General features: G+C 38.3%; 1 protein-coding gene across 4 annotated transcripts; it reads right to left on the reverse strand.

Moving 5' to 3' along the window:
- Positions 1–1,100: 1,100 nt before the first annotated feature.
- Positions 1,101–24,617, reverse strand: LOC110157641 (ras-GEF domain-containing family member 1C). Of its 4 annotated transcripts, XM_055159157.1 has the most exons (15): positions 24,506–24,617; positions 24,282–24,411; positions 10,144–10,353; positions 9,465–9,587; positions 8,544–8,681; positions 6,805–7,026; positions 4,950–5,024; positions 4,362–4,460; positions 3,762–3,864; positions 3,603–3,682; positions 3,414–3,509; positions 3,238–3,333; positions 3,036–3,159; positions 2,875–2,947; positions 1,101–2,735 (listed from the first exon to the last, which is right to left on the reverse strand). In XM_055159157.1, exons 3-15 carry the CDS (start codon positions 10,345–10,347, stop codon positions 2,711–2,713), a joined length of 1,458 nt encoding a protein of 485 aa, XP_055015132.1. In that variant the 5' UTR covers positions 10,348–10,353; positions 24,282–24,411; positions 24,506–24,617; the 3' UTR covers positions 1,101–2,710. The 4 variants fall into 4 exon arrangements, with proteins under 4 accessions (XP_055015132.1, XP_055015133.1, XP_055015130.1 ...); XM_055159158.1 differs by lacking the exon at positions 24,282–24,411 and having other exon boundaries at positions 24,506–24,616; XM_055159155.1 differs by lacking the exons at positions 24,282–24,411; positions 24,506–24,617 and adding an exon at positions 22,049–22,462.
- Positions 24,618–25,024: the final 407 nt, after the last annotated feature.

The following is a 25,024-nucleotide window of genomic DNA, read 5'->3' on the forward strand; positions in this document are numbered from 1 at the left end:
ATCACATAACCCTAAAATTTAGCATGGTGTATCCTGGCACATCCTGGGGAAACTAGCAGAAAAATATTCTGGGGTTTGCTGCCTTTTTACTGTCAAATATCACTCTCAACATACCCCAAAAGACAAAAAAAAAGTCTATATATATATATATATATATATATATATATATATATATATATATATATATATATATATATATATATATATAATGTTTGTATAAATATATGTGCTATGATGTAGGTAGACTACATCTTTTGGTTTGGTTTGGTTCTGATGGAGATTTAGTTGTTTGACTTGCTCTCCTTCATGCTGCATACAGGCTCAAATATGTATTTAAGGTTTAAAATCTTGTTCATATCTTATGGTATTCTAGTTCTGTTGCACCCAAAAATCACGTGAATAACTCAGTAGTCCTACTGAGAGGATTGAATATGCTAAGGGTGATCTTTTAAGATTTCCATTTAATTTAATAAATAATACAATTTGTATTTATCTATTTTATTATATCATTTATATCAACCCAAAACATGCTACAGGTCTCCATGAACAGTTGATAGTCAAGGTCAGTTAAATACAATCAATCAATGAATCTGTCCAGGGACTACAGGTGGAAATTAGCACTGATGCTACAACCTGATGTACAATGCATCTCTCCTGTTAGGGTAAAATGCAAAAATTGTGTGCTGTCCCTGTCTCAAATAAATAAATAAAATAAAAATAAAATAAAATGTTATTATATTTAAGTAATGACTTATATCACTCTCTAACTACTTTTTTTTTTTTTTTTTTTGATCAGTTTTGTCAATCATTTTTGGGATAATCCTGCTTTAGGGTTATTGTTATCAGAGGCATTGATCAGTTTTTAATAGTATCATTAATTGTTGTTATTTTCTTCAACAATATATTGCACTTCAGGAGGAGTGATTTATTGAACCAGTTTTAGAGTAATCTTGCTTAAGGGATTTGTTATCCCAGGGTATCTCTCACAACAACAGTGGTTGAGAGATATGACAATAAAAAATAAAAAGGCTAGATTGTTATTTTCTGTTTGTCATCAGAAAAAAAATAAAATAAAACTTGACTCCATGGACTACTGAAAGTAATTGAATGAACATGGTTTATTAAAGGCTTTTCAGCAACTAGTCACAACATTTGCAGCAATGTCAATGATAAAGATGTTTTCTGTTTAAAACAACAACCAAAAATGCACCGCTTCACAGCTAAATGAATTCAGACCACTTTTCAAAATGTACACAGCAATGGTCAAGTTGGATTTGGCAGTGTAGTGGCATTTAAAAGATCAGGCGATTGTCATTGAACACATGTTTAACAGAATAGTAATATTATGTCAATGCCTCATCTGTTGCCTCAAAGAAACTATAGTTTATAGATGACCAAACATGGATTGGAATTGTGATTGAGAAGGCAAGGTGCTTGTTGAAAAAAACAAACAAACAAAAACAAAACAAAACACTGACATCAAGTATAGTAAATTAAGACCAGTGTAAAAAGCCTATTAATTACAATGTTACTCCCTTATCTCCCCACCCATCTGCCTCCCCACCCGCCCTTTCAGACACTTTGCTAATCACATCAAAAAACTGCCAAAACAAAGCTTATTGACGACCCCACAAAACTATAAACAACACTTTTCAAGTCAGAGGAGCCTGAATTGTTGTATGGCACAAGATTCCCTCTTCTTTTACATCAAATACATAGCAACACAATGTTATTACAAAGACTGTGTTGCAATAGCAAGGTAATGCCCCTTTGAAACACGTGTCTTAGCATGCCATTGTACTTCATGTTCACGAAAGGAAAGTACGATAAAAACGTAAAGTCTGTCAGCACAGAAATCTCCATAAATATTAAAACAACTGAACATCAGTCAGAACAAAAACTTCCTGGGTAGCAGAAAGTGATGGGTAAATGTCACCTATACAGAGTTTTTACACTTCGCCAAGCTTCCAATGTTCATTAGCTTGCAATAATGGCACAATACATTTAAAAGAAGCCAACACTTTGTAACAGTTTCCCAACTAAAATAAAATACAATAAATAAAAAACAAAAACATTGGAATGACTTTAAAGAAGGAATAGTCCAGTCATTCTCGTGCATGATTATACAGACATCCATATAAATCAGACAGGTGGTTTACAAGTGAGAGATGAGATGTTGTAGAAGCCTAGTTACTCTTCTGTTACACATTATTTTAACAGGAATAAAAAGATAAGAGAGCTGTTATGGGCTAGCCAGCGCCCTTCACGTCATTGTTAGTTACAGTACACAAGTAAGGAAATAAAGCTCAATGTACAATAGCTAGAGCAAGAGGAGCAAATATAAAACAATACAATATTATCAGTAGGAATTTAATTTATAAAGTGGTCTGCCCTGTAACTGTCTCTATAGTAGTAAACATTTCTCAACAGTAAACACGCAAAGGAGAGGGGTCCGCTTTAAAATACTGTACCTTTTTGTGAAGGCTGAGAAGCTGCAAAGGCATTATTTTTAGCTTAACATAGTGATATTTTTTAATTAAAACATGTTATTGTTCTTATTTTAAAGTTCATTTGATGAATCCTGTTCATCATGTTGTCATCAATTCTTCATAGAAAACACCTAAGTACCAGCTTGGTTCCTTCACAGTTCGTTTTAGTGCAATGAGAACTTGCGCCCTCGTTGGTGAGAGGGCCAGCTGCCGTCAGAGCCTCATGTCTTTGCCAGCACATTAGCCCTGCAAAAACAAACGCACTTACAATTATTCTGAATATTTGTGTTAGTATTATTTGCACTAATGTCTAAAATTGTATTGTATATTTTCGGAATAATAATAAATCTGCATATCATGAAATCTCTGTATTTAAAAAACTCACCTGAGTGCTTTCCATCGGTCTTTCTCGACCTGGTTTTCTGGACTCTCGCTTTCATATGATGCAAGGTAAAGTCCTGAAGATAAAATGTAAATTAAGATAATTATTTATAATTGATCAAATATAAATATTCAGTAAAAAAGTGTAGTAGCCACTGAACTCACCATCCTCGCTGAAGATGGGGGCAGTGTGGAGGTAGTGTAGGATTGCCCGATCCTCCTCAAAGGGGCACTCCACCTGTTTCCATGTCATAAACTCCCCAACCTGTCGTGCCAGCTCCATAAATTTCTGACAACAGAAACACTTCTATAAGCCTTATTCATGACGAAATGCTGTAAAAGTAAAAAAAATAAATAGCACTCTTACCTCAAAGTTGACGTGGCCATTAGGAAGCCGATTGGCACATCCTTCATTCAGGAAGTAAATGTCTTTGATAAGGAGGCTAAAAAAGGGAATGACAATCTGCAAAAAGGCATGGGATAGGGTTATTATACTCAGCAGGTTATTCACTGTAATGATAAAAGGCAGAAAAAGGCCCATACTTTTTCTCTGTTGCTGTTGGCGGTCCGTGAGCGATGGGCCGCCCCCCTCAGAGCCGTTCTGTAGTTGTAGAAGTTTCCTGTGGGGTCCATCTGATGCTGTCAAGACAAGTGTGAACAAGGAGCCCGCTGTTAGTTCTACTGCTACTGCGTTCATGTGTCTGCAGTGACATGCCGCTAAAATGTACATACCTCCAGAATGAAGAATTTGGCAGTCTTGGCTTTGCCCCAAGTCTTTTTCAGGCGGGACACAGGAGTCATGTTCATACCGGCTATAGAAAGACATGAGGAATAGAATATAAATAGCTGGATACTGTCTGTCAGACAGAAATTGAAGAATTAGTAACTTACATATGATGGCCATAAGTGAGTTGAAATTTCCGATGTTAAAGCACTCTCTGGCCACATCAATGAAAAACTCAATGACAGTCGCTCTCTGCTTCTTCTTTGCAGGCTGCAGATGAAATATTATAGGTTTTATAATATTAAATAATCTATTAGCCTTGCTATGTAATTTCAGCATTCACCCAGTAACCTTTATCTGAGTGTAACTTCCATGATTCACACGACAAGTAGTTTTTAGTTTAGTTGTGATATCTTACCAATAATATGATAAAAAAAAAAAAAGAATCATTGCCTAATTAGATAATTAATTAAATAAATAAATGTATCAAATTAATTACAAATACAGTTTATCACATTGTTATTAGGACATTGGATATTGTTAAATGACTAAGACCGTTACCTACTGTTGTAATGACAGTAAATTTCCATTAGGGGTCAGTAGCTCTCCATAGAAACTACCACTTACATCGTGTCAACCAGCAAATCTGGTTGTGACTTTTCTTGAAATATACAGTATTATATAACTGTGTTTTACAGACAGTTCTTATTAAATATATTGGAATTGTTACGGTCAGTGTCAGACAGGTAAAACAGATTTGCTCTCACCATGCAGATTTCAGTAGCAACCAGGTAACATAATCGGTTGAACCACCTGACATAGGCCTCCAGGTTTGTGGTTTTCTTCTTCTGGTCACTGAAGCATGGCTGTTAAAGGTTCAAAACACACACAGTCACACAACAATACAGGACCATAGGATTGATAGATTTTTATGATACTAATTAGCTCCTAAACTACTAGACTATAACTGCTTTTGACATGGCAGTGTCAAGAATAATGAAGTGAAATACAGTGGATCATAAAAAGGCATAGCAAAGATTGTAGGCCTATTGATAATTTGGTCTTTGGAGCACTAAGGAGCATGCCTTGCACATCACTGCTTTCAAAATTCATGTTAAGACACATTTTGATAAAAAAAAAAGTATAGTACCTGTGTTGCTGTTTTTGAAGTAGCAAATGATTGATGATTATCAAGTATTTTTGTGCATGATAAAATATTTGACCATACTGACCATCAGATCCCTAGGCTATTACTAACTGTAAAATCTAAATTATAATGTTGTCTAAGAACAGAAATAAAATACACACAAAAACTTACATATTGATAGTAAATGTAACTTAATTTTGACATGTACCTGTGTACCATCCAAAGGGTCTTTCTGCACAAAAGCCTGGACAAATTCCTCTGGTTCAATGCGACTCAAATGTTCCTGAAACACAGGGACAGAGAGAGGGGGTGGTGTGGGTGCCGGTGGTTCTATTAATACTTGTTTCATTTCCGTAATGGGAGGTGATCAATAAAGGAAGTAACCAGTCATTGACGCGACTCGGTGGAACCATATTTCCTCAATGCGACACATATGAGACAATATTCACGTCTATTTAAAGACAACACAGACATGTGCAAAAGCCACTGACTCATTTACCCCATACTGTGACATACTGTGACAGAAGCTGCTGCCACAGCATAAACATAACATGGAAATCACAATACATAGAAATGGGGAAGTCAAGTTAAATATAAACAAATTCTAAATAATAAATAATTCCTTTTTATTTAAAGGATTTCAGTTTTATTTAAATTTCAGTTATTTAAGATGCACTATGTCACTTTGTGATGAAGGACCCATCACTGCCTGATTTTATTGCTTTGCCCAATTGTTCCAAAATAATATCCACTCTGACACAAGCAGGTGATGCTAACAGACATTTTAAACAATAAAAACATCTGTATTTAAATACATGAATTTTATTGGATTGTTATTGCTTTACATAACATCACCATGGTGATGGGCTTCCCACCAGAAAAGTTACATACCATACCTTTAACTAAAATATGAGATAGACCAAAATTATCAATTTAATTCAAATGCAATTTGTCCCAGGGACAATTGTTGCAAACTGCCTTTTGTGCTTCTTACTGTCCCAGCTTTTGTTGCCATCAAGTGCTTTAATCTGTTTTTGTTTCTATTGAATTTGTCTAAGAAATCATGTAATATGATTCTTGGTACATTGTCTGCCCCTTGACTATTGTGTGCAGGAGAGTAAGCTGTCAGGTCGCATATATCCACTGTGAGATGCCCTGGGCCACAGAGCTAACTTGTGTGGTGGTGATGTCACTGCAGAGACGAGAGTACAACACACACAAATAAATACACACACACACATGAATACACACAAATACACACACACGTGGTCCACATCAAACACACATGACAGGGCAGGAGCACGCGTGGGCCATGTGAGGGCTGTTCATGCATGTTTTATTGCATAATTCCCTTTATTCATTTGGAGGCTAGGAGCAATAGCTGACAAGAAATTATTACAGGAATGTTAAAAATGCTCCAAGATCAAAGTGTTAAGTGATTCTGCTCATCTCAATTTACCATTACACCTCCTACATGTATTAAAACTTTTTTTTATGCTGGTTTAAAATGGTAACCTCGCCTACCACCAATGGCACTAATGTCTACCAATTCACTATGTAGGTGAGCTGCACAACCAAGACCCTATACAATATCCATACAATACTGCAAATATAATACTTATTTGCAGTAATATTTTGCATGCTTTCTACTGGTGTTGAAACCAATCATCTACTGGTTTGTATAAATTGGTTTATGCCAAATGCTCTCCCCAACAATCTTCACAACCTCATACACATGCTCATGCTGTATATTCCTTTACCAACTACACTACAATTTGAGGACATTTTTAGAATGCCATAAAGTAATACTTTTCACCTCAATAATACAAACGTTTAAATATTGAAGATAATCAATGTTAAAATGGCATAAATAGAAGTAACAGCAGTATTACCAGAGGAGAAAAGTTATGACAGTTGTGGAACATACTCTAGTAATAATTTTGTGGGGTATTTTAAAAACTGCTTCTGGCAATATTGTACAATAAGAGAACTTTTCCCATCCCATTCTTATCATGTATTTTAACAGTAATTGGCTGACCTCTCCCTGCCTCTCTGTGTCTTACCAGTTCGATGTGGGTGAGCTGCTGTGCCAGTGTGTAGGGGTCATTGCAGATGGAGAGGATGTCCTTGGTGATGGGTGGAGGTTTGGTTTTGAAGGCCACCAGTTTGTCAGAGATGGAGGAGGCAGTGTGCAAGACCTTCACGATGCTCTCCTCCCCCTGGCTCATCAGGGCCAACCTCTGGCTCAGCTTCTGCAGCAGCTGGTTCAGACTCTTCCAGTACGCCTGAGGAGAGGTCACAGCAAAGACTGGGTTAGGAGGAGATGGGGAGTACATTCATGTATTGTACATGACAAACCATATGGAGCTTTAGTAGGAATAGAGAGCTCACGTATTTAGAATGAATCTTTATCGCACGATATGCTTACATTATTCTAATATTTCATGTGGATTCATAACACACCGCAGTCAACCAGTGAAGTACATATTTATGTTGTTTTTAGTGTATTCCAGGAAATCTAACTTTGTTAACCACATTTTATCATCCTAGATCTCTTGCAATAAAAATAAATACATGTGTAACGTGAGCTTGTTTGCAGATTCATAAAGCATCAAATGTAACTTCTTTGGTGGAAAATCAGTGGAGATGTAGTTACTTTACTTAGAGGGGGATCCCACCCATTATAAGGATGCAGGTATTTTTGAGCAATAAAACATGCATATTCATAACAGCAAGATATGAGTTTAAGGCCATAGTGTGGAACATTCCAGAAAAAGCATTATTCTCTTCATGGAAGCAAGAAGGTGATGGCCCCCATCAGAAAAGTGACATAGCGCAACATTAAATGCTAATTACTGCCTCATTAACTTCAATTTTACAAGTTAAAATAAGGAATTAACATTTTCTGTTCCAGCCCTTTACCTTAAACTGCAGATCTTTTTGAGCAGAGAGCCCAGGCTCATCCCTCAGCTGAACAGTTACATTAAGGCAAGCTGGTTAATTATTTTACATGGGCCCAGTAAATGTATGCACTTTGCCCAGGAATGTGCTGGTTCCTCCTGCTGAGACCAGACTCTGAGGCCAGGGGTCACTGTGTCTCACAAATGACCCACAGTCCATCTGTATGCACACAAACACACACAAACATACACACAAACACCCACACAAATGCGCACAACTACACACATGCTCCACAGTTGTAAATAGAGGCACATTCATCACCACCTGCCCTTGCTCCTCTCTCTCTTTTTCTTTTTTCTGTCCTCTTTTACCACTGTCTCCTCTGCTCTTCATCCCACCATCCCCCCGTTTTCTTTTTCTCGATCTTTCCCTGGAGGCTGCAGACAGAGCCACTCCTCTCACCTCCTCCTGTCCTCCTTCAGTCCTGGACTATTGTGTAACATGCAGCTGCTCGCTCCTTCTACTTTCACACTAGCAGTTACATCAGAACCAATGAAAATGTGCCAATCGAACAAAACATTACAACCGTCTGTCCATTCTCAGTGGTCCAATTTAAGTTTTAAAGACTTAACTTCTTCAAAGATTTGTCTGTCACATCACTTGTACATTGTCCACCATTGTTTAATTTCATTTTAGATTCATACAAAACCCCACAAGAAAGTTTTGCAATATTCTGACCAAATTTGTTTGTATGCTACTACCTAAAATAATCAAAATGTAATGCTTGATATTTGTACATGTAATGCTTGACATGTACAAATGGTAAATTTAAATAATTTGATTTACAGAGATGAGAATTTTTCTATTATTAAATAGATGTATAAAATCAATTTTCTCTTACTTCGTCACATGGAGCGATCCTGTGAATGAAGTCCTTCAGTTGCCCAACCATCTTTTCATCTCTAAAGTCTGAGGGGAACGTCTCAGTCCACTCAGTCAGCAGCTGCAGGATCTTGGGCCCAAATTTGCGCACTTTGGCCTGTTGAAAGAACAAAACAGAAACCATTAAGATAAATGAACATGTATGTATTTTCTTTTTTTTAATTTCCAATTTGAGTGTCTCTGTAGAGGTGCACTGCAAAAGCAGAATATCCAGCATGGGATTAAATCACTTGACTGTAAATCTTGGTTTGTTTTGAATATGTTAGTTTTAACTGATTAGTTAATTTAACGTTTCATGGCATTTGTGACTGGTATCATTCATTTGATTAAAATTAAGTAACTAATCCTTCCAATGGGGCAAGTGTTATTTTGTACCCCATTGGTAATTAAGTTATCTTAAAATGAGAAGCAAAGTACAGTAGAAACCTAAAGAAATTAAAGAAATTAAGGGTGCACTAGATTAGTGGTACACCGCTAGTTTTTTTTTTCTATATTTTTGTCTTGTCTGGAATGTTCCTCAGTATGGCAAATATCCTTCTGCTTTCATTCAGTTACAGATGTTTGTATTGAGAGTGAGATTGCCTCTCCACAGCTCTGACCTGTGGCCTGGTGGCATTAGCTCATTGTCTCCATGGAGATAGATAAGTTTGATGCCATACTTAGAACATTGGAACATTCCAAGCAAACCAATATCATCTTCACTGAGACAAGTAGGTGGTGGACCCTTCAGTAGAAGGTTACATGGTGCATATTTAAGTAAGATGGGTCTATCAAAGAATAAACCTGGTAAAAAAAAACAACAACAACTCAAATTCAAGTATTATTTCACTCATGCAGTCTATGTCTTATTTGGAGTGTGACAGAGTGGCACATAGCTGACCGTGTCCAGTGGGCTCTGGTCCAGCTGCTGTTGTTTGATGCACAGCTCACAGACGCGGGCCAGCAGCTCTGGGGGCGGGATGAAGAGGCGCGCGCTCAGCAGAAAGGTAAACACATAGGCTTTCTGTGGGAGAGAAGACGCCAGCTCTGAGTCCAGTGCAGAAATAGTGAGGTAGAGTGTAATTAAAGCAGCAGCCACATAAAACAGACACATGGGACAGGTAATCCTACAGGCCTCTGACCCAGCTATAAACTCTAATGGACTTTCTGTAAAGCTACATATTGAAGGGTGTATACTCAAATCTGGGAGTGGCCTATAAACATGATATGCATTAAGTTTGATATGCCAAATGTGTGAAACAAGCTAAATGTGGATTTTGAGAATAACTTATTAAATAATAGTCAATTTTGAAAACAGGGTCAATAAAATATACATTTACATAATGATTGAGTAAGCAATTCAATTTTGGGGTCATATTTAAATTTAACTGCATTTCTGTGCATTGTAGCTTTTACTATTTGCGTTTCTGTTATATGTGACAATCTGACGATTTTTCACTATTCAGTAGATATATTCTATTCTTACTTGCCCTGGAAACAGTCCTAATTCTTAATAATTATGAAACCCGTGGGTTGCTTCTTTCAAAACAAATCTGCAAAATGCTTATTGTGACATTTACCTCTGGATAGTAATCGGCAGTGGGCACCAGGTTCTGGATGAGAGTGTCCAGAGAGGCAGAGGTGATGGGGGGTCCGTCTGAGAGGCAGGCCCCGGAGCCCGGACCCTCCTGTGGGGCCTCCTCCTCGTCCCCAGGCTCAGCGCAGGCCAGGTGGGGGCTGTAGCCACTGGGAGTGCTGAACATGGTGCACACAGTCTGGGGCATTCCTGGCTGAAACACACAAACACAGTGGAAAGGAATAGACACAAAGGAATAAAGATAAGTTTGAGATTTCAAGAGGAAGTAGAAGAGTTCCAGTCACAGTGGCAAACAAATGCAGATTATTTCCTGGTCTCTCTTTACCAAAAGCAGTATTAATACTGCACTGCTAATAATAAATATCATAATACTTTACATATAATGTAGCAGACATTCTTACAGACACAAATGAAAAGCCATAAACTCTGATTCACTTTGTTATTCTCAGTAAAAAAAGAAAATCATTGGACTAAAATTTCAATAGGCTCAATAGTCAATACAAATTTAATATGAGTACTTGCTCAAAGCAGTAGTTATCGAGTTTTGTCACTAGATTTAGTAATACTCTTCTGATATACTGTACTTTTGACAACCTTACTAAATATAGTCTTGGTAAAACCCATTAGGCCCTGCCTCAATCTTTTATCTCTTAGTGTATCATCTCCTGCCCTCAAACTCTCTCCTTGGTCTCTGGCTGTGGGACACTCCCGTCGCCGCGGTTACAGTGTACCCCCACCAGCAGCTGCCCGTTTCCCACATCGAGGAGACTCAAAAATGTGGGTCACTCAGTCGCCGTGGAGACCGGGGCTGCCTCTGAACTGCTTTTGTGTGTCCTTCATTTCTGTCCCAAAAGACTCATCTACGTATGAGAGACGCTTTGTGTTACACCTTTTTAAAAATTTAACATCCACTCATCCTCTCAATGGAGTGGCAGGTGTAGTAGTAGTACAGTGGGTGGAAAAAGCTCTTATGATACTTCATGGTAGAGTAGACATAGTACAAACAGAGGACAACATTGTGATCCCAAGATGCAGCTCTTGAAGCGTAAAAGATCTCAAAAAACAACCACTCAAATTTATTTTATACAGTGAGGTGTGAAAAGCAAGTTGAAAGTTTGCTGTGCTATTGATCAAATTATAATCAAGATTTAGATTCTTTCATTTGTAATTGCCAGTGATATGACTGGATTTTTTTTTAATCGAGAGGTCTACAGCCAATCTTCAGTAAAAATGTATGGTTTCAGAGTTTGAAGGAAGAAATTTGACTTTGATGTCAAATCACTCTGTATCATTTATGTTCAGGAAATGGATATTGAAAGCAATTTTTCTTTGTTATTACTAAAACTAAATAAAAATGAAAATCACCAAGTCTTTGTTTGATATACTAGGATACTTTGATTTCTGCCATAGATACATTCAGTTTTGAGTCTTGTCCTATACAGATACTATTATTTTTTCATGGCCTTTCTTTGGAATGATAAATTGACCAATCGCTGGTGACCTGCATTACTCACCATCACCAAGGACAACCACAGTCTCTGGGCACCTCAAGGCAAGGTTAATATGGTCAAACAAAAATCCATAATGCCTTCAGGGGTCAAAAGAAGAGCAGAAGAGAACTTTTTCTATAATGCTATGTTTCTGTGGTTCAAGTTGTGGCCAGTCTCTATGGTGATTAAAATATATTTGTGAGCTGATCCCTGTGACTATGTATAATTTTGAAGAAATCGTCATAGTCAGATTCAGTCCCCCTATTGCTCAGTCTCTGTCATGTTCTGGGTGAGTGACAGGTGAATTCAACTACAAATCACGAGAAGAGTAAATACCCAGAAGAAGCAGTAGTTACCTCTTGAAGACAGAATAAAGCTGAATTGTGAGAAAATCTGATTCAGGAACTTGACTCTAGAAAATTATGATATAATATTTTTGGCCTTAACAGTTTTCGTCTCCCTGAGATCCAGGTTTGAAAAAACTGTATCTTTAGTGTGGTGTATCATCGCCCTAATTCCTAATAAAATAACCAAATTCATCAGTTGTGCACTTTCCTTTTGGGCATTACTCATGAAAACAAAAGTGAATCAAGTTTGTGGTTGCTTTCATCATTACTACCAGCGTCCACATGAAAAGAAACTACTCTTCAGTCTAGTCTGACTGAACACATTAGCACATGAGAAATCCTACACTTTGAATACACCATGAGCATCTTCCCAGCTTCTATTATGTGACCTTCAGGTGCCCATCCCCCATTCGATAAACTAGTGTCATGTGTCCCTGGGTTCAAAGGTCAAGTTTCCTGCTTGAGTGGTCTAGCGTTCTTTGTTCTTCTCATTCCTCTGCCCACTGAGCACTTATTCATGCAACAGCACACACCTAAGACACAAGCACAAACACACGCACGCGCACACACACACACACACACACACATACGCACACACATACACAGCCCTCCAAAATGCACTGGGGGAGGGGTCAGCCAGGCCAACATGTGCTTTTTAACATCCTTCCTCCTACATTGACGACAGCCTCTGCACAATCACACTTAGGAGAGGACGCTGTAAGGTCTTTCAGCTCTGCAGGGTCTATGCATTCACTTTGCACCAGCCTATTCAAATGCATAAAAGCAGCCTTAAAGTGATACAGAGGACCAGTGTGACCTTGTGTTCAACCTCAAAAATAGAAAGTAGTTCAAGTTTGTATATTATAATTAAAATGAAACTGAATGATGTGTAAAACTAAGAAAGACAGATATTGTAGCTCTATTTGGATATTGTGAATATAAAAGAAAATACATTTGAATTTGATTGCAAAAATATAAAAGACCAAAGAAAAGATTTCAAATAATATTACTAATACTTTTTGTTTATTTGTGAGCCATATGCATGCTTATAGATCTGTTTCATTAATTAGTTCAATTGTAAGAAAGATTTGTATTGCTCAGTCTTAAATGTACTGCAGCTAAAATACAAATTAGCTCATTAGAAGACTTTTTTACTTACTTTCAAGCTTTTTTTGTGTGTTTGTTTTCTTAAATCATCATAGATTTCCAAATAATTACCTTGTTAACATTTTACTTAATGATCCAACATTTAAATCACAATCTCAACTCTGCAAATCAACCCACACTGAATGACTCTCAAAAGGCATAATCTTGCTGTAACCTTGTATTGACCCTGTGGAATACGTTTGTAGATCAGATAAAGAAACAAAGCTGCTACTACAACAGTGACGTAATAGAGGCTGGCAGACACTTCCCTTTTCATCTCCACTGTCTGCATAAAACCAGGAGATAATCTGAGCATCAAACAAAACTACACACTTTTGTATTTGAATGTGCTCCCAGGGTTCCCACAATATTAATGATGGTTTGTATAATGGGACACTGTCACTTCCTCCTTCTGTGTTTACCAGATCTTATGATAGACCACTCAGCTGTACATGACTGCCTCGTGACTTTTTCTCATACTGTAAAAAGAAATACTGACCGTGATAAACAAAGATGAATTGTAATAATGGAAGGTGAAGAAAAATACTGGGTACAGCTAGAATTGTAATTTTGTGTGCACTGTATAGAGCTCTTGAATTCAGGAGTGGCTGAAGGGAGTGTCTTTTAATAAACAAACCAGAGACACAAACTTTACAGACACTTCACAAACTGATTTGTTTCTTTATATACTTGAGATTCTTCTTCATAGCATTTAGCCCTGAAGTAAAGCAAACTGATATCATCTGATGTTTAAAGCAGTGTCAACACAGAGCATTTGTAAGGCCAAATGATTCATTTTGACTGACAGCCACAAAGCACCCTAATCCACTCAAGGACCACACTTCTAAACATGTTTTCCATTGCTGCTGCAAGTTGACTTTGTAAAAAGTTACTTAAAATGTCTGTAATTGAAGTTGTGAAACTATTCTACATTTCAACAAACACAGGTTTGACCCAATATAACCTTGCAACTAGTATTGTCTTTATTCAATAGTTTTTGATTTGAACACAAAATAAAAGTCATCTCTGTGTGGTCTTATACTTGCACTGATATGGAAAAAGACCATTCTAAAACTATTCAGGAAAGATCAAACCTTCTTCGATATAGTATGCAATTTTTTCAGTATCGGTACTGTATCTACTATCTAGTTTTGGTATCAATTATAACCTGGGTAACGATTTTTAACTATACTTCCATACTTACATTTTTACCTAAAATTAAGCAATCCTACAAACTATAAACCAGGATATTTGATCCATGTTACATGTCAAAGCCCTCCTCTTCTGTCTGACTCTGGTGGCTCCCTCATTGTCTGTCACAGTGCATCAGCAGAGCATTAGAAAACATCAAGTGCCCCTCACAGGCTCATACAGGTGAATCCTAACCCCCCCGAGACTCCCGCAGCCCACAGCATCTCACACTTTGTCTAGACACCTGTGCTACCGCCATTGTTCCTCATAGTTCATTTATGTGTGTCAGAATCCTATCTCTACCATCTCTGCAACCACCTGCTCTTTCTGTCATCGGTGTTTGAAATTTTTAACATCTCTACTGGCTCTGCTGCTGCTTCAGTCTGGGTGTATTAAAGTAACAAAAGCATATGTGTCATGTTAAAACAATAGGATTTTAGCAGCTTGAATGTCTAGATTTAAAGTCTAGCCCCGTCTCTGTAGAACCAGTCTACCTGCATACTATTATTAGCTACACCTACTTCTGTGCGGCCACTGATGAGCAGAAGTTAATGGCAGGAGAGTGGAGGGAGCACATGAACAGTGAGGGCTGTTCAGAGCAAATCAAAGTAGACAAACTGACCCTCTGTCATTAAGGACAGGTCAGTGTTCAGGCCAGAGGTCAGAGGCAGTGCACATAGGGAGTAGAGTGGATTTGTCCAAGTGATTGTTGAAACATGTTGCTCACAGTAGTTGCTCTCAAACACTAAAATATCAAATTCTCAAAAGGTAGTTTATCTGTATTAATTAGATTGGATTTCAAAATAAATATCTTTATCTTCAATCAGAATTACTATTATTGCAGATGGTTACTATTGTTACTTACTTAGTTGCACGTATTAACAACTACAGATACTTACAATTGTGAGGAACAAGGGTTTGTATTTAAGAAAAAAGTAATTCTATTCCAGATCAAATGTGGACTAAACTAGGGCCAAACCAGTTTATATCAATGTCTGCAAATGAAAAAATGCGACATTGTTAATGCTAACCAAGCATTGTGATGAATGTATGTGTTAAACTCAATTAACTTGATGTTATGTACTAATTGTTAATGAGCTTTACTGTTAATATCAGGACTAAATGGGGTTCAAACAAGAACCAAACCAGTGTGAACACATTCTTATAGCCTACAGCATACATAATGTCAGCAATAATAATGTCACTACTGCTATGGAACTCTACTTTCAGCCTATTTTCTACTTCCTCTGCGACATTCGATGCAAGGCTGTATAATGATACTGAAAAACACTGCCTAGTTTAATTGTGTAACTTTAGATGTAATATAGTAGTGGTGCTGCTCTATGTTGTTCCTGTAGCTGCCTCATATTTCAGGAAGCCACAAAGCCACAGTTTTAAAGCTGCGTCTCGTGTCTCACTACAAGACCAGAGGAGTATGGGACAATGACAGGGCTGGGGAGGGAGTTGAGGGGCGTGTGACGAGCTTACAACCCCCAGGCCAAAGCACAGAGAAGGCATTCAGAATACTAAAACTCTTCTCCTCTAGATACGTTGTACTATGGCCTACCTCTTTTTCTATCAACCACTTCTAATTTGGGATCCACATGTTCACTTCTCCAACATCTATTTTGAGACAGTGCTCCAAAAAACGAATGAACGCCTATTTTTACTCCTGACACTGTTTTGCTTGTAGCAGATGTGGCCTAAATTGTAAGTTCTTAGACGGCCTAAATTATGGAGAAAGATATTTGTGATGGTGAGATCTTTAGAAGAGAGCAAAACATGCATTTGTCATCTTTTACAACACAATTTAACAATAATCCATGCCCTAGTTTCCGCCGAGCCCACAGTCGGGACAGCTTGCTCTCCCAGTGGGATGTACACCGCACGGGGCACTCTTTGGCCACTTGCCCTGACCATCATCCCCTGGCCCTACAGGAATCCAAAAGAGTGCTGGCATCCACACTGAAGCTCACACTAATTTGGCAGCTTAAATTCACTGCTAAGAGAAACAAACAAAAACACTACTCACGACCAGGCACAACAGGTGAAGTCAATAAAAAACACACTTGTAGTAGTAAATCTACAGATACGATAGCACAGGGCAAATTGTGAGAGTTAGAAACACAAGGCTGCAGAAACAGTTGAAATGAAATGTGCAAATTCAATTTCCACTATTAATAAATTACAAAATCTGCAGTTATTTACGTAAAAAATATTTCCACAAAAACACAACATCCTATCATCATGTGGTCTTAAAATATAAAGCCACTAACCTCATAGTTAAGAGCTTTGCAAACAAGTTTTGAAATACACGTAAATTTATTTTTTAGCCTTCTCTCAAAATAGTTTATAATAATCCTGTGTGAATGTGTACTGTGAACTGCAATCACAAAACTTGGTCCAAACCAGAAACTGGCATGAACTTTGTCACAAACTTTGTCCATTTGTCCAACTGTAGCTCCAACTCATGAAACAAATGTTGCTGTTGTCTATAGAAAGAAGTCTGAAAGCAGTCCATCAATGTGCAGAATGCATTTTTGGCAGTCATAACATGAGCTTAACTAAGAAGGTGGTCACATGTTCGACTGATCTACCCATGTCACCACACACCAGTTGAGACCACAGAGGCTTTGCTTAATGGCGCGTGTTTTGATCTGGAGACAAATGACAGCACTGTATCTTGCACAAACACTTGCCTGCACACTTGCACCCACACAACAGTGAGAAATGGGATTGAGTTACCATCAAGGAATTCAGCTCCCCTCCCATTCCCCGTGCTGCCTCTGCCTATGCATCGCACACCATCAGCAGGACGACCCAGCGGAGGAATTCCCCCAAAGTTCCAGACGAGGGTCGCGGTCACATCCTCGCACCTGTCCGTTTAACTCGGACCTCCTGAATCGCAGTCCTGCACACAGACACGCCCTGTAGGCCTGTCATTCCACAGCTAGCACAGACACACTGGTTTGGATCTGTGTGTTTCTATTGTGCAGGGGCGTGTTGTAAAGGACTGAGAGTGCAAAAGTGCAACTGGGTTCAAGTGAAGTCATGGTTTCAATATGTTGAAGGTGCACAATGTAATGTTTTTGGTTGGGAGTTTAACACCATCTCTTGTTTCTATGGATATGTCACTGCTCTGCCTGAAATGTTCCACAGTATGACATTAAACAGCTCTACCTTACATTTATTCAATTACAGGTGGTTTTATAGCTCAAAAATACCTAGAAAAACAGGCATTCTGTCTGTGAGAGGGGTTGCCTCTCCACAGATCTGACCTGTAACTTGGTCTGATCTTCACCAGAAAAACTTCACAATGAACCTGAAAATAGTTCCACAAAATTGCATCACTTTATAGACTATTACAAGTAATTAAACTGTAGTTGTGAAGAAATTCAGTATTTATATTTTTGAGTGGTTGTCTGTGATGAATGTTAAAGGTGCCCTGTGCAACATTTCTAGAGGAGGGTCTGTCACCTGCTTGTCTCCTTGGAGATGTTATTACTTTGTTCCATGGTAGAGATCTATATGAAGGGAGATAACTTTGCTAGATTACAGATAAGATCTGTGAAGAGGCAACCCTATTCACACAGAGAATTATTGTATTTTTGAGCAACAGAAACATTTGCAATGAAAAAATGCTAGATAGATGTGTTTAATGTCATACCGTGGAACATTTTTGGCATCAATTTTGTAAAAAAAAGTTAAAAGGTAAAAAAAGAAAAAAACTACCTACTTTAGACATACACATATTTAACTTATTCCTCACTAACAAAAGCCATCTGCCTAAAAGTGAAAACAGTGAAAGAACATAACACTGAATCGTAATGAGCATTAACCAGCACTCCAAATCACTGATGGTGCTTTTAGAGTTAGACCACTTCACCTGCTCTTAGAAGTCCAACTAACTCCATTTTGTCCTTTTTGAGTGGGCGAAAACCAGGCTCTGACAAATGATAGGCCCAAGCTACTCATCTTATTACTTCAACATAATTGGAGTATAACACAAATTGGCACGTGTCTGAGACCAGAGCGTCCTCAATCTGTCAGTCAAAATGTCTTATCACTGTAAAAAACACTCATGTATTATGTATAATGTTCAAATGAACCACCAATGAAGAGCTTTTTGATGAGGGATCGTACCAAACTGAATAGGGCTGATTCTGTTCCTGCGTAGCACTTATGATAAATTACAGCAGCTCTCCAACTGAGCACAATAATATAAAATAAAATCTTACAACTATGAATGGAATATACTAAACAATGTAAATGAAAGAAAAAGAATTCAGTTGTTTGGTCATAGCAATGTTAATAATAATATAATGTGAATAATGATAAAAGTTATCCCTTTGATAGTAATTGAAACACTTGTTAGTGACATCCCTGGAAATTATATTATTCCTGTCCAGAGGTTTCAGAATGATGAAATTAGAACTGTTGCCATAGCAAATAATAAAATATTATATCTTTTGAATGGGAAAACATCCTTCTATGAGGTCCTATATGCAAAACTGACTATAACACTGTTATCTCAAAAACATAACTGAGTTATGTTTTGTTTCACTCACATATGTTTGAGTCACCCTTTATTATTAGTCTGTCTACATCTTCAAAGTTCAAAATGCTCTGTTCTACCTTGTAATGTTGTCTAGTGTTAGTTTTCAAGTTGACAGCTGCCTCTTGCATTTTGTTTAGTAGAGACTGGAAGTTCCAGAGCTGAACTCATTTCAGTTTGAGAGATGAACTGTGTTTAACATGTGTGAATGAAACAAAACACAACTCAAGGTCTGTGTCTGTGATGAACAAACCACATTTTAACACATATCAGAAAATAGCATAATATAGGCCCTTTAAAATATTGGATTTAAAAGGAACTGAAATAGTCCCCTCCATAGTATAGACAGTTCTCTCATTAAATTCCAAACAGCTGTATTTGTGACGGTAACAGTGGCTAATCTAATATCCAGGCATGATTAATTTTGTTATGGCTGCCGTCTTTCCCGTTGAAGTAAATCTATCTTCTCATTACGACTGAGACTGGAGTATAGGCCATGTGGTGTGTCATGGTTGATATATGATGTTGTAGGCCATTAATTAGCATTACAGGAACGCATGGCCACGGTTTGTTTGTAAGTCCTGCCTCGAGTGTCCTAATGGGGGAGCTGAGGTCAGCGCTTATACAGTATATAGCTATAAATGGAATAAATGCTGATATGTACGTAATAAAAAATGTGGTGATTGGTGTGTAATTTGACCTTTTAACTAGGAATCCACCGTGGAAATTACAAGTCATACTTCCCCTTTGTGAAAAATCCACTTTCAATTCTCAAAATGTATGAAGGAATAAAAGGAAATAAAGTGAAATAGGTGATGTGACAGTTAAATAAATCACATTTTTCTCATCATATTGATCGATCTTGATTTTCAGTTTATTTTTGATATTGTTGTACTAAAAACTAATAACAGTGGTTTTCAATATTCATTTCATTAACATAAACAATAGGACTATAGACTTTTATAACCAGCATTTAAAACAAAAAGAGATACTCACATTTCTTACTCTCAAGTTCTTCAGAGTCTGAAATCTTCTTGTGCTTTTTTGAGAGGATTGGCTAAGATCTCTTCATTAAAAAGACCCAAGCATATAATTGACAATTAGAAATGACTGCATCTTAATTAAAATTCAATCAGTTTCACAGCCTTAAAAAAGAGCGAGAAAAACAAAACACTGAGGTTTAAGGTGCCAAGTAAATGCCCTATACTAGAACGACCAAAGCGGAGATTTATGGATGTAGTGAAAGTTGTTGGAGAAAAGGATGCAGGATTGGATGAGAGCCAATAATTCACTTTGGGGAAATCTAAAAACACGCTGTGTTTAAAAATATGAAAGTAAACCAACTATACACACCTAACTGTGTCATAAACTCTCCATAGAGGATTGACTGACTTCCTTATGCTGCAGTCAATGGACTAATCAATTAGCTGTATCTAATATCGAATTGGCCTATACCATCTCATCGTATCATGTCGCTTTTTTGACCCAGCTGATCCATACGGCACTTGGTCAATAGCAGCAGTTGTTTGACGGGTGAAAGCAGGCAGAAGGAGGGAGCATTTCTACAGACCGTTTCCATGGCGCTGAGGGTTCGTGTTGGGAGGTAATTAGATGCCTGTTGAGTCCCTGCTGCGGCTCCTCCATCTCTGCTCTTATTTCGAACACCACTCCTGGCTTTTTTCAATTTATTTCTGTCACTCTGCCCTTCACCTTATAGTGACAAAGTGGTCGCCCGTCAGCCAGATGACTCCCAGTATCGCTGTAGTAGAGGATGGAGAGGCTGGCAGGTGCACAAATTGGGCAAAACTAGTGAATATCCTTTTTGTGGAGGTGGCTGTTAGGCCTGTCATGATAATTACTACTAGTATTTCGACTTAAAGTTCAGTATATGAAAGCCGGAATGGTATATTTTGGGGCTCAATAGTTATCATGTGTACAGTTTCTTTGCAATGGTGGGGAGAGTTGTATTATTTTTGTTGTAATGTGAAAAGATTTGAGCTGTAGTAGGTTGAAAAAGTAACTTCTATGGATAATTATTGCATTATTGTGTTATTTATTTGCCTTTTAATGATGCTGTCTATTTAAAAATGTTTTACTGGAATTATCCTGTTTCATTGTCAGTGTGTCAGAGGCATAAAACAGTTTTAGTATTAGCTTTTAACACAGTATATTTCTGTACTTTTGATATATTTAATTTGATATTGTGACAAGCCTATAGTGGGTGTGACTAAAACCATCAAGTGGGCAGTACGTAGGTCTGTGATTACGGCGAGATCTGAAACTGAAAATAGTAAGGCACAAATTGTGGTGAGAGTAGTTGACAGTTTTGGGAAATCCCCACAAAAACATGACCAAAACCAAATATATTAAGTGAACATTTTTCAAACTTCCCATGTTATTTTTGGTCTTAAGGACAGTCACTAAAATAGTTTTCTCTCTTATTATTACTCATAATAATTTCCAAATGTATTATTTAACTTCCCCCATTTTTAATTTACAAACAAATAAATTAACCATCAGATGGGGAAACTGGCATTATGATTTAAAGGTCCTATATTATGCAAAATTGTCTCTTGTGAGGTTTTAGTTGTGAAGTTAAGTTACAGCCAAACAGCAACCCTTTACCTTTAAATCAGTAGAGATGGGCATTTCCAGGGCTGAAAAGATCTAAAAGATTCTAGTGAAGGTGTGTGGAGTTTAAAACACAGTGGACCACTTTCTGTATTATCACATGACATCACAAGGTGGAGTGTTTTTTGTTTGAGAGAAGAACTATGTGGGGTTTGTGTGTTAAACATGTGAGAATGAAACAAAGCACAACTGGTATATTTTTGACGAGGAAACAACATTATAACAGATATCAGAAAATAGTGTAATATGGGCCCCTTAAATGAAAAATAAACCCCTACTGAATATTTTTTTCACAAATTAAAAAAGGATTTATTTTTTTTTATCTACAATTCCAGAATAAAATGACCAAAAGTGATTAAGTCACTGATCTTTTAATATCAATAATATCAATAAGTAATATCAATAACCTTTTGAACGATACCAGCCCCCAGGAGCAAATACCAGCACCGACCCTTCCCCCACAGACACATCACCCCCATAAACTCACAGGTAATAAAGCTGTCAGAGGTACTAGACTTCTGTGTTTACCTGCACCAGACAGCCCCCGCCCGCCGCTCTGTGTCTAAGTGCTCCTCTCGAACCCCCAGCCTCTTCACCCCTCATCGAAGCAGCCACAGCCTCATTACAGGCACACCTGGTATTCTCAGCAGTCTTGGCACAGATTGTGAGGAGCATGTGCTGAAGTGTGTGTCTGTCTATACCTGCAGCTCACAGTGACTTTTGACAATCTCCTTTCTCTGGTGACTCAAGCCTGCACATTCCCAGACTGTTGTACTGAGCAAGGGCAAACCTGTCACTGACTACTGAATGAATGTATCGCCACAACAGCACATCTGAACAAACAAGAACAAGGGATTAAATAGAACTGATAAAGATATGGCACCTACTGTAACCAATACCTTTATATTGGATCAATAATCAGCAATCTCAGCATTTTCAAATGCTTGCTAACAACTGATAAAACTGTTAACTATAACTTTAAAGGTGTAACTTTTGAGGTAAAGGGTCTACCACCTGTTTTTCTCCATGGAGATAATGCTGTTTTTGCCTTGATTATTCCACAGTATGAAAATAAGCTTGGTAATCATAATGGAGAGAAGATAATGATCAGATCTACGGAAGCAAATATGCACTTGGTAAGAATATTTTTAAGGTATTTTTGAGTTATAAAACAGCTGTAATTGAACAAATTGAAGGAAGATATGTTTAATGCCCAAATGTGTGACATTCCAGGTAACATCTCCATGTGCTCCATACCATGTGATGAAAAGCAAATCAATCAATGAATAAATTAAATTAATGAGTGAACAAAATTGACATCCTAAAGTGCAATACATCTCAAACTAATGGGACAGGAGCAACAAAAGGCTGAAAGAAATAAAGACTTAAGATGCAAATAATTAACTAAATATTGTGCAGATTGACAAGAACAGAAGCAGGTTTTACATTTCAGTAAAGCTTCTGCCTGTCAAAAAAAAGAAAAAAGAAAGCACACATAATCACTTCTAGAGTCTCTATAATCACAACATTGTGTTTGTATTTACATTTTACACAACGTCAGCATGACAACTTTGGTATTGGCATGCAATGTGTGAAAGCTTTGCGTTCACAAGGACCTCTCACTGTGTCCGCTCCTCACAGCAGAAGAAATGTTTGTCTTTGCCCCTCTGTGCACACACAGGGCACACACAGGGCACACACACAGGGCTCACATGGCCATTGAAGGTGAAAGTGAGCAAATATATACGTTTCCCAGGGCTGTATCCTAAACTGATGGAGAGGGACAGTACGGGGGGCATAGGTTCACCAGGCAGGTCTTTGGGAGAAATGTGACTCCTTTCCACTCTGGGGGGCACACAGCCAGAGGTGGGGGTCTAGAAGGACTAAGTGGCTTTACTGGTACTATATCAACAATCCCCGGCTAGGATGTCTCCCTCTAACCAACTGGTTTCTGACAGAGCAACAGGACTTTCATGTAGCTGGCAGTAAGCTGTAGGAGACTGATAACAAATCCTTTTGGGCTTGTGTTTGGTAAGCTCTGCGCAGCAAGCAGATACCACACAGCCTGGAGGCAGAGAAGAGGTTACTCTTTCAAAGCTCAAAGGTGGATGATACAGATTTTTTTCATTCCAAGTGGCAAGAGGTAAAATGTCACTCGTGCCACACCTGTTCTGTTGCCGGGGTCTCAAAAACAAACATAAAAGGATTTGGTAGTTTAGGTAATGTATTTTATATTACTAACCATGCATAGTATTCGAAATGAGCTTGGCACAACAATCCAAATCCCATCCACATAACATGCTTCACGGGTTTCCCCTCCTGGCAGCTATACATTCTGTCAAACCGTACATCTCGCTGACGCCAGCAGACAAATCCTTATTAGATCTAATTATAGTGCGCGCAAAAGACGCAGAGACAGGCCCCCAAAACGAGCCGGATCCCCTCACACGCCCTAACCATAGGCGCACACCGCTGACTCACGCCACGGTACAGACCGTGATCATGTTTTCATTGTAGTAAAATGATGCAAACACGCGCCGCTCGTATCTTTTAAATAGATGAACAGCATACATGATGACATCACTGATGCTCGTAAAGTTTTCAATGTAGAGACGAGGTGCAAGGGTCAGGTCAATCACAGGGGCTGCTGATTACAGGGCGCTCTGACATCCCCGCTCTCACGCACAAAACACTCACGCATCCACAACTGTAGCCGTGATCACCATCTCAATATGTTAATGTACAAGTGGTGCGTACTTACTAGCACTAGACTCCGATCCCCATCATTTATCCGAGTAGTATCCGTTGTCAAATCAATAAAAAGTCGCTAAGGGTAATCCCAAATTATTCACAAGACGTGGTGTCCAGATGGCATCCAGAGGCACAGTGAACTGTAAATGTAAAGGCGTTAAATGTTTGTTGAAAGCAACGCGAGAACCGTCCTGTCAGCGCACGAGCTTTGCAGTACTTGAAGAGTGGACCTACGCAGAGCCGGTGCCGTGGAGCAGTGCGTCCCTGAAGGCGTGGCGTGCGTGTCCAGTCCGGGGTCCTACGGTCGGCTCACCGCGCAGCGCATCAACACGTCCTCGGAGTGAACACACACAGGCGAGGACGGGGAACTACTCACGAGAGTCAAGCGAGAGGAAAGACTACACTTCCTGTTTGGATCTTCAAAATAAAAGCGTCACTTCCAGCAGCGTGGGTAAGCGTTTGACGTGAAACAAAAAAGTTCAGTGTCAGCTTTTCAATACAACAGTAATAGAAAAGTCATGCCATCACAAATTGGCAATGTTTATGAAGCATTTAAGTTATTTTGTGATGATTAATTGTAGACTATCAACATTTTGAACAGTAGAAGGGATCCTGAAGCAACAATCTTCTTTTATTTTTGAAAGAAAGTTGTGGTTTCAATACACAGGGTTTGCTTGACAACACGGAGCGGTCCCCCGTAACACACATACACACACAGGACAGTGCCGAGCCAAGTACATCTAATTTACAGGA

Source organism: Boleophthalmus pectinirostris, unplaced genomic scaffold (genome assembly GCF_026225935.1).
Source record: "Boleophthalmus pectinirostris isolate CB_2022bp ecotype Guang Dong unplaced genomic scaffold, ASM2622593v1 HiC_scaffold_23, whole genome shotgun sequence".
NCBI classification, from domain to species: Eukaryota; Metazoa; Chordata; class Actinopteri; order Gobiiformes; family Gobiidae; genus Boleophthalmus; species Boleophthalmus pectinirostris.

Coding starts and splice junctions, on each gene's coding strand:
- LOC110157641 (XM_055159155.1), bottom strand. CDS start 22,195: ATGCTCCTCACAATCTGTGCCAAGACTGCTGAGAATACCAGGTGTGCC. Junction 8,682..9,464: donor ACCAGAGCCCACTGGACACG/GTCAGCTATGTG, acceptor TTCTTTCAACAG/GCCAAAGTGCGCAAATTTGG. Junction 3,160..3,237: donor ATGGCCACGTCAACTTTGAG/GTAAGAGTGCTA, acceptor TTCTGTTGTCAG/AAATTTATGGAGCTGGCACG.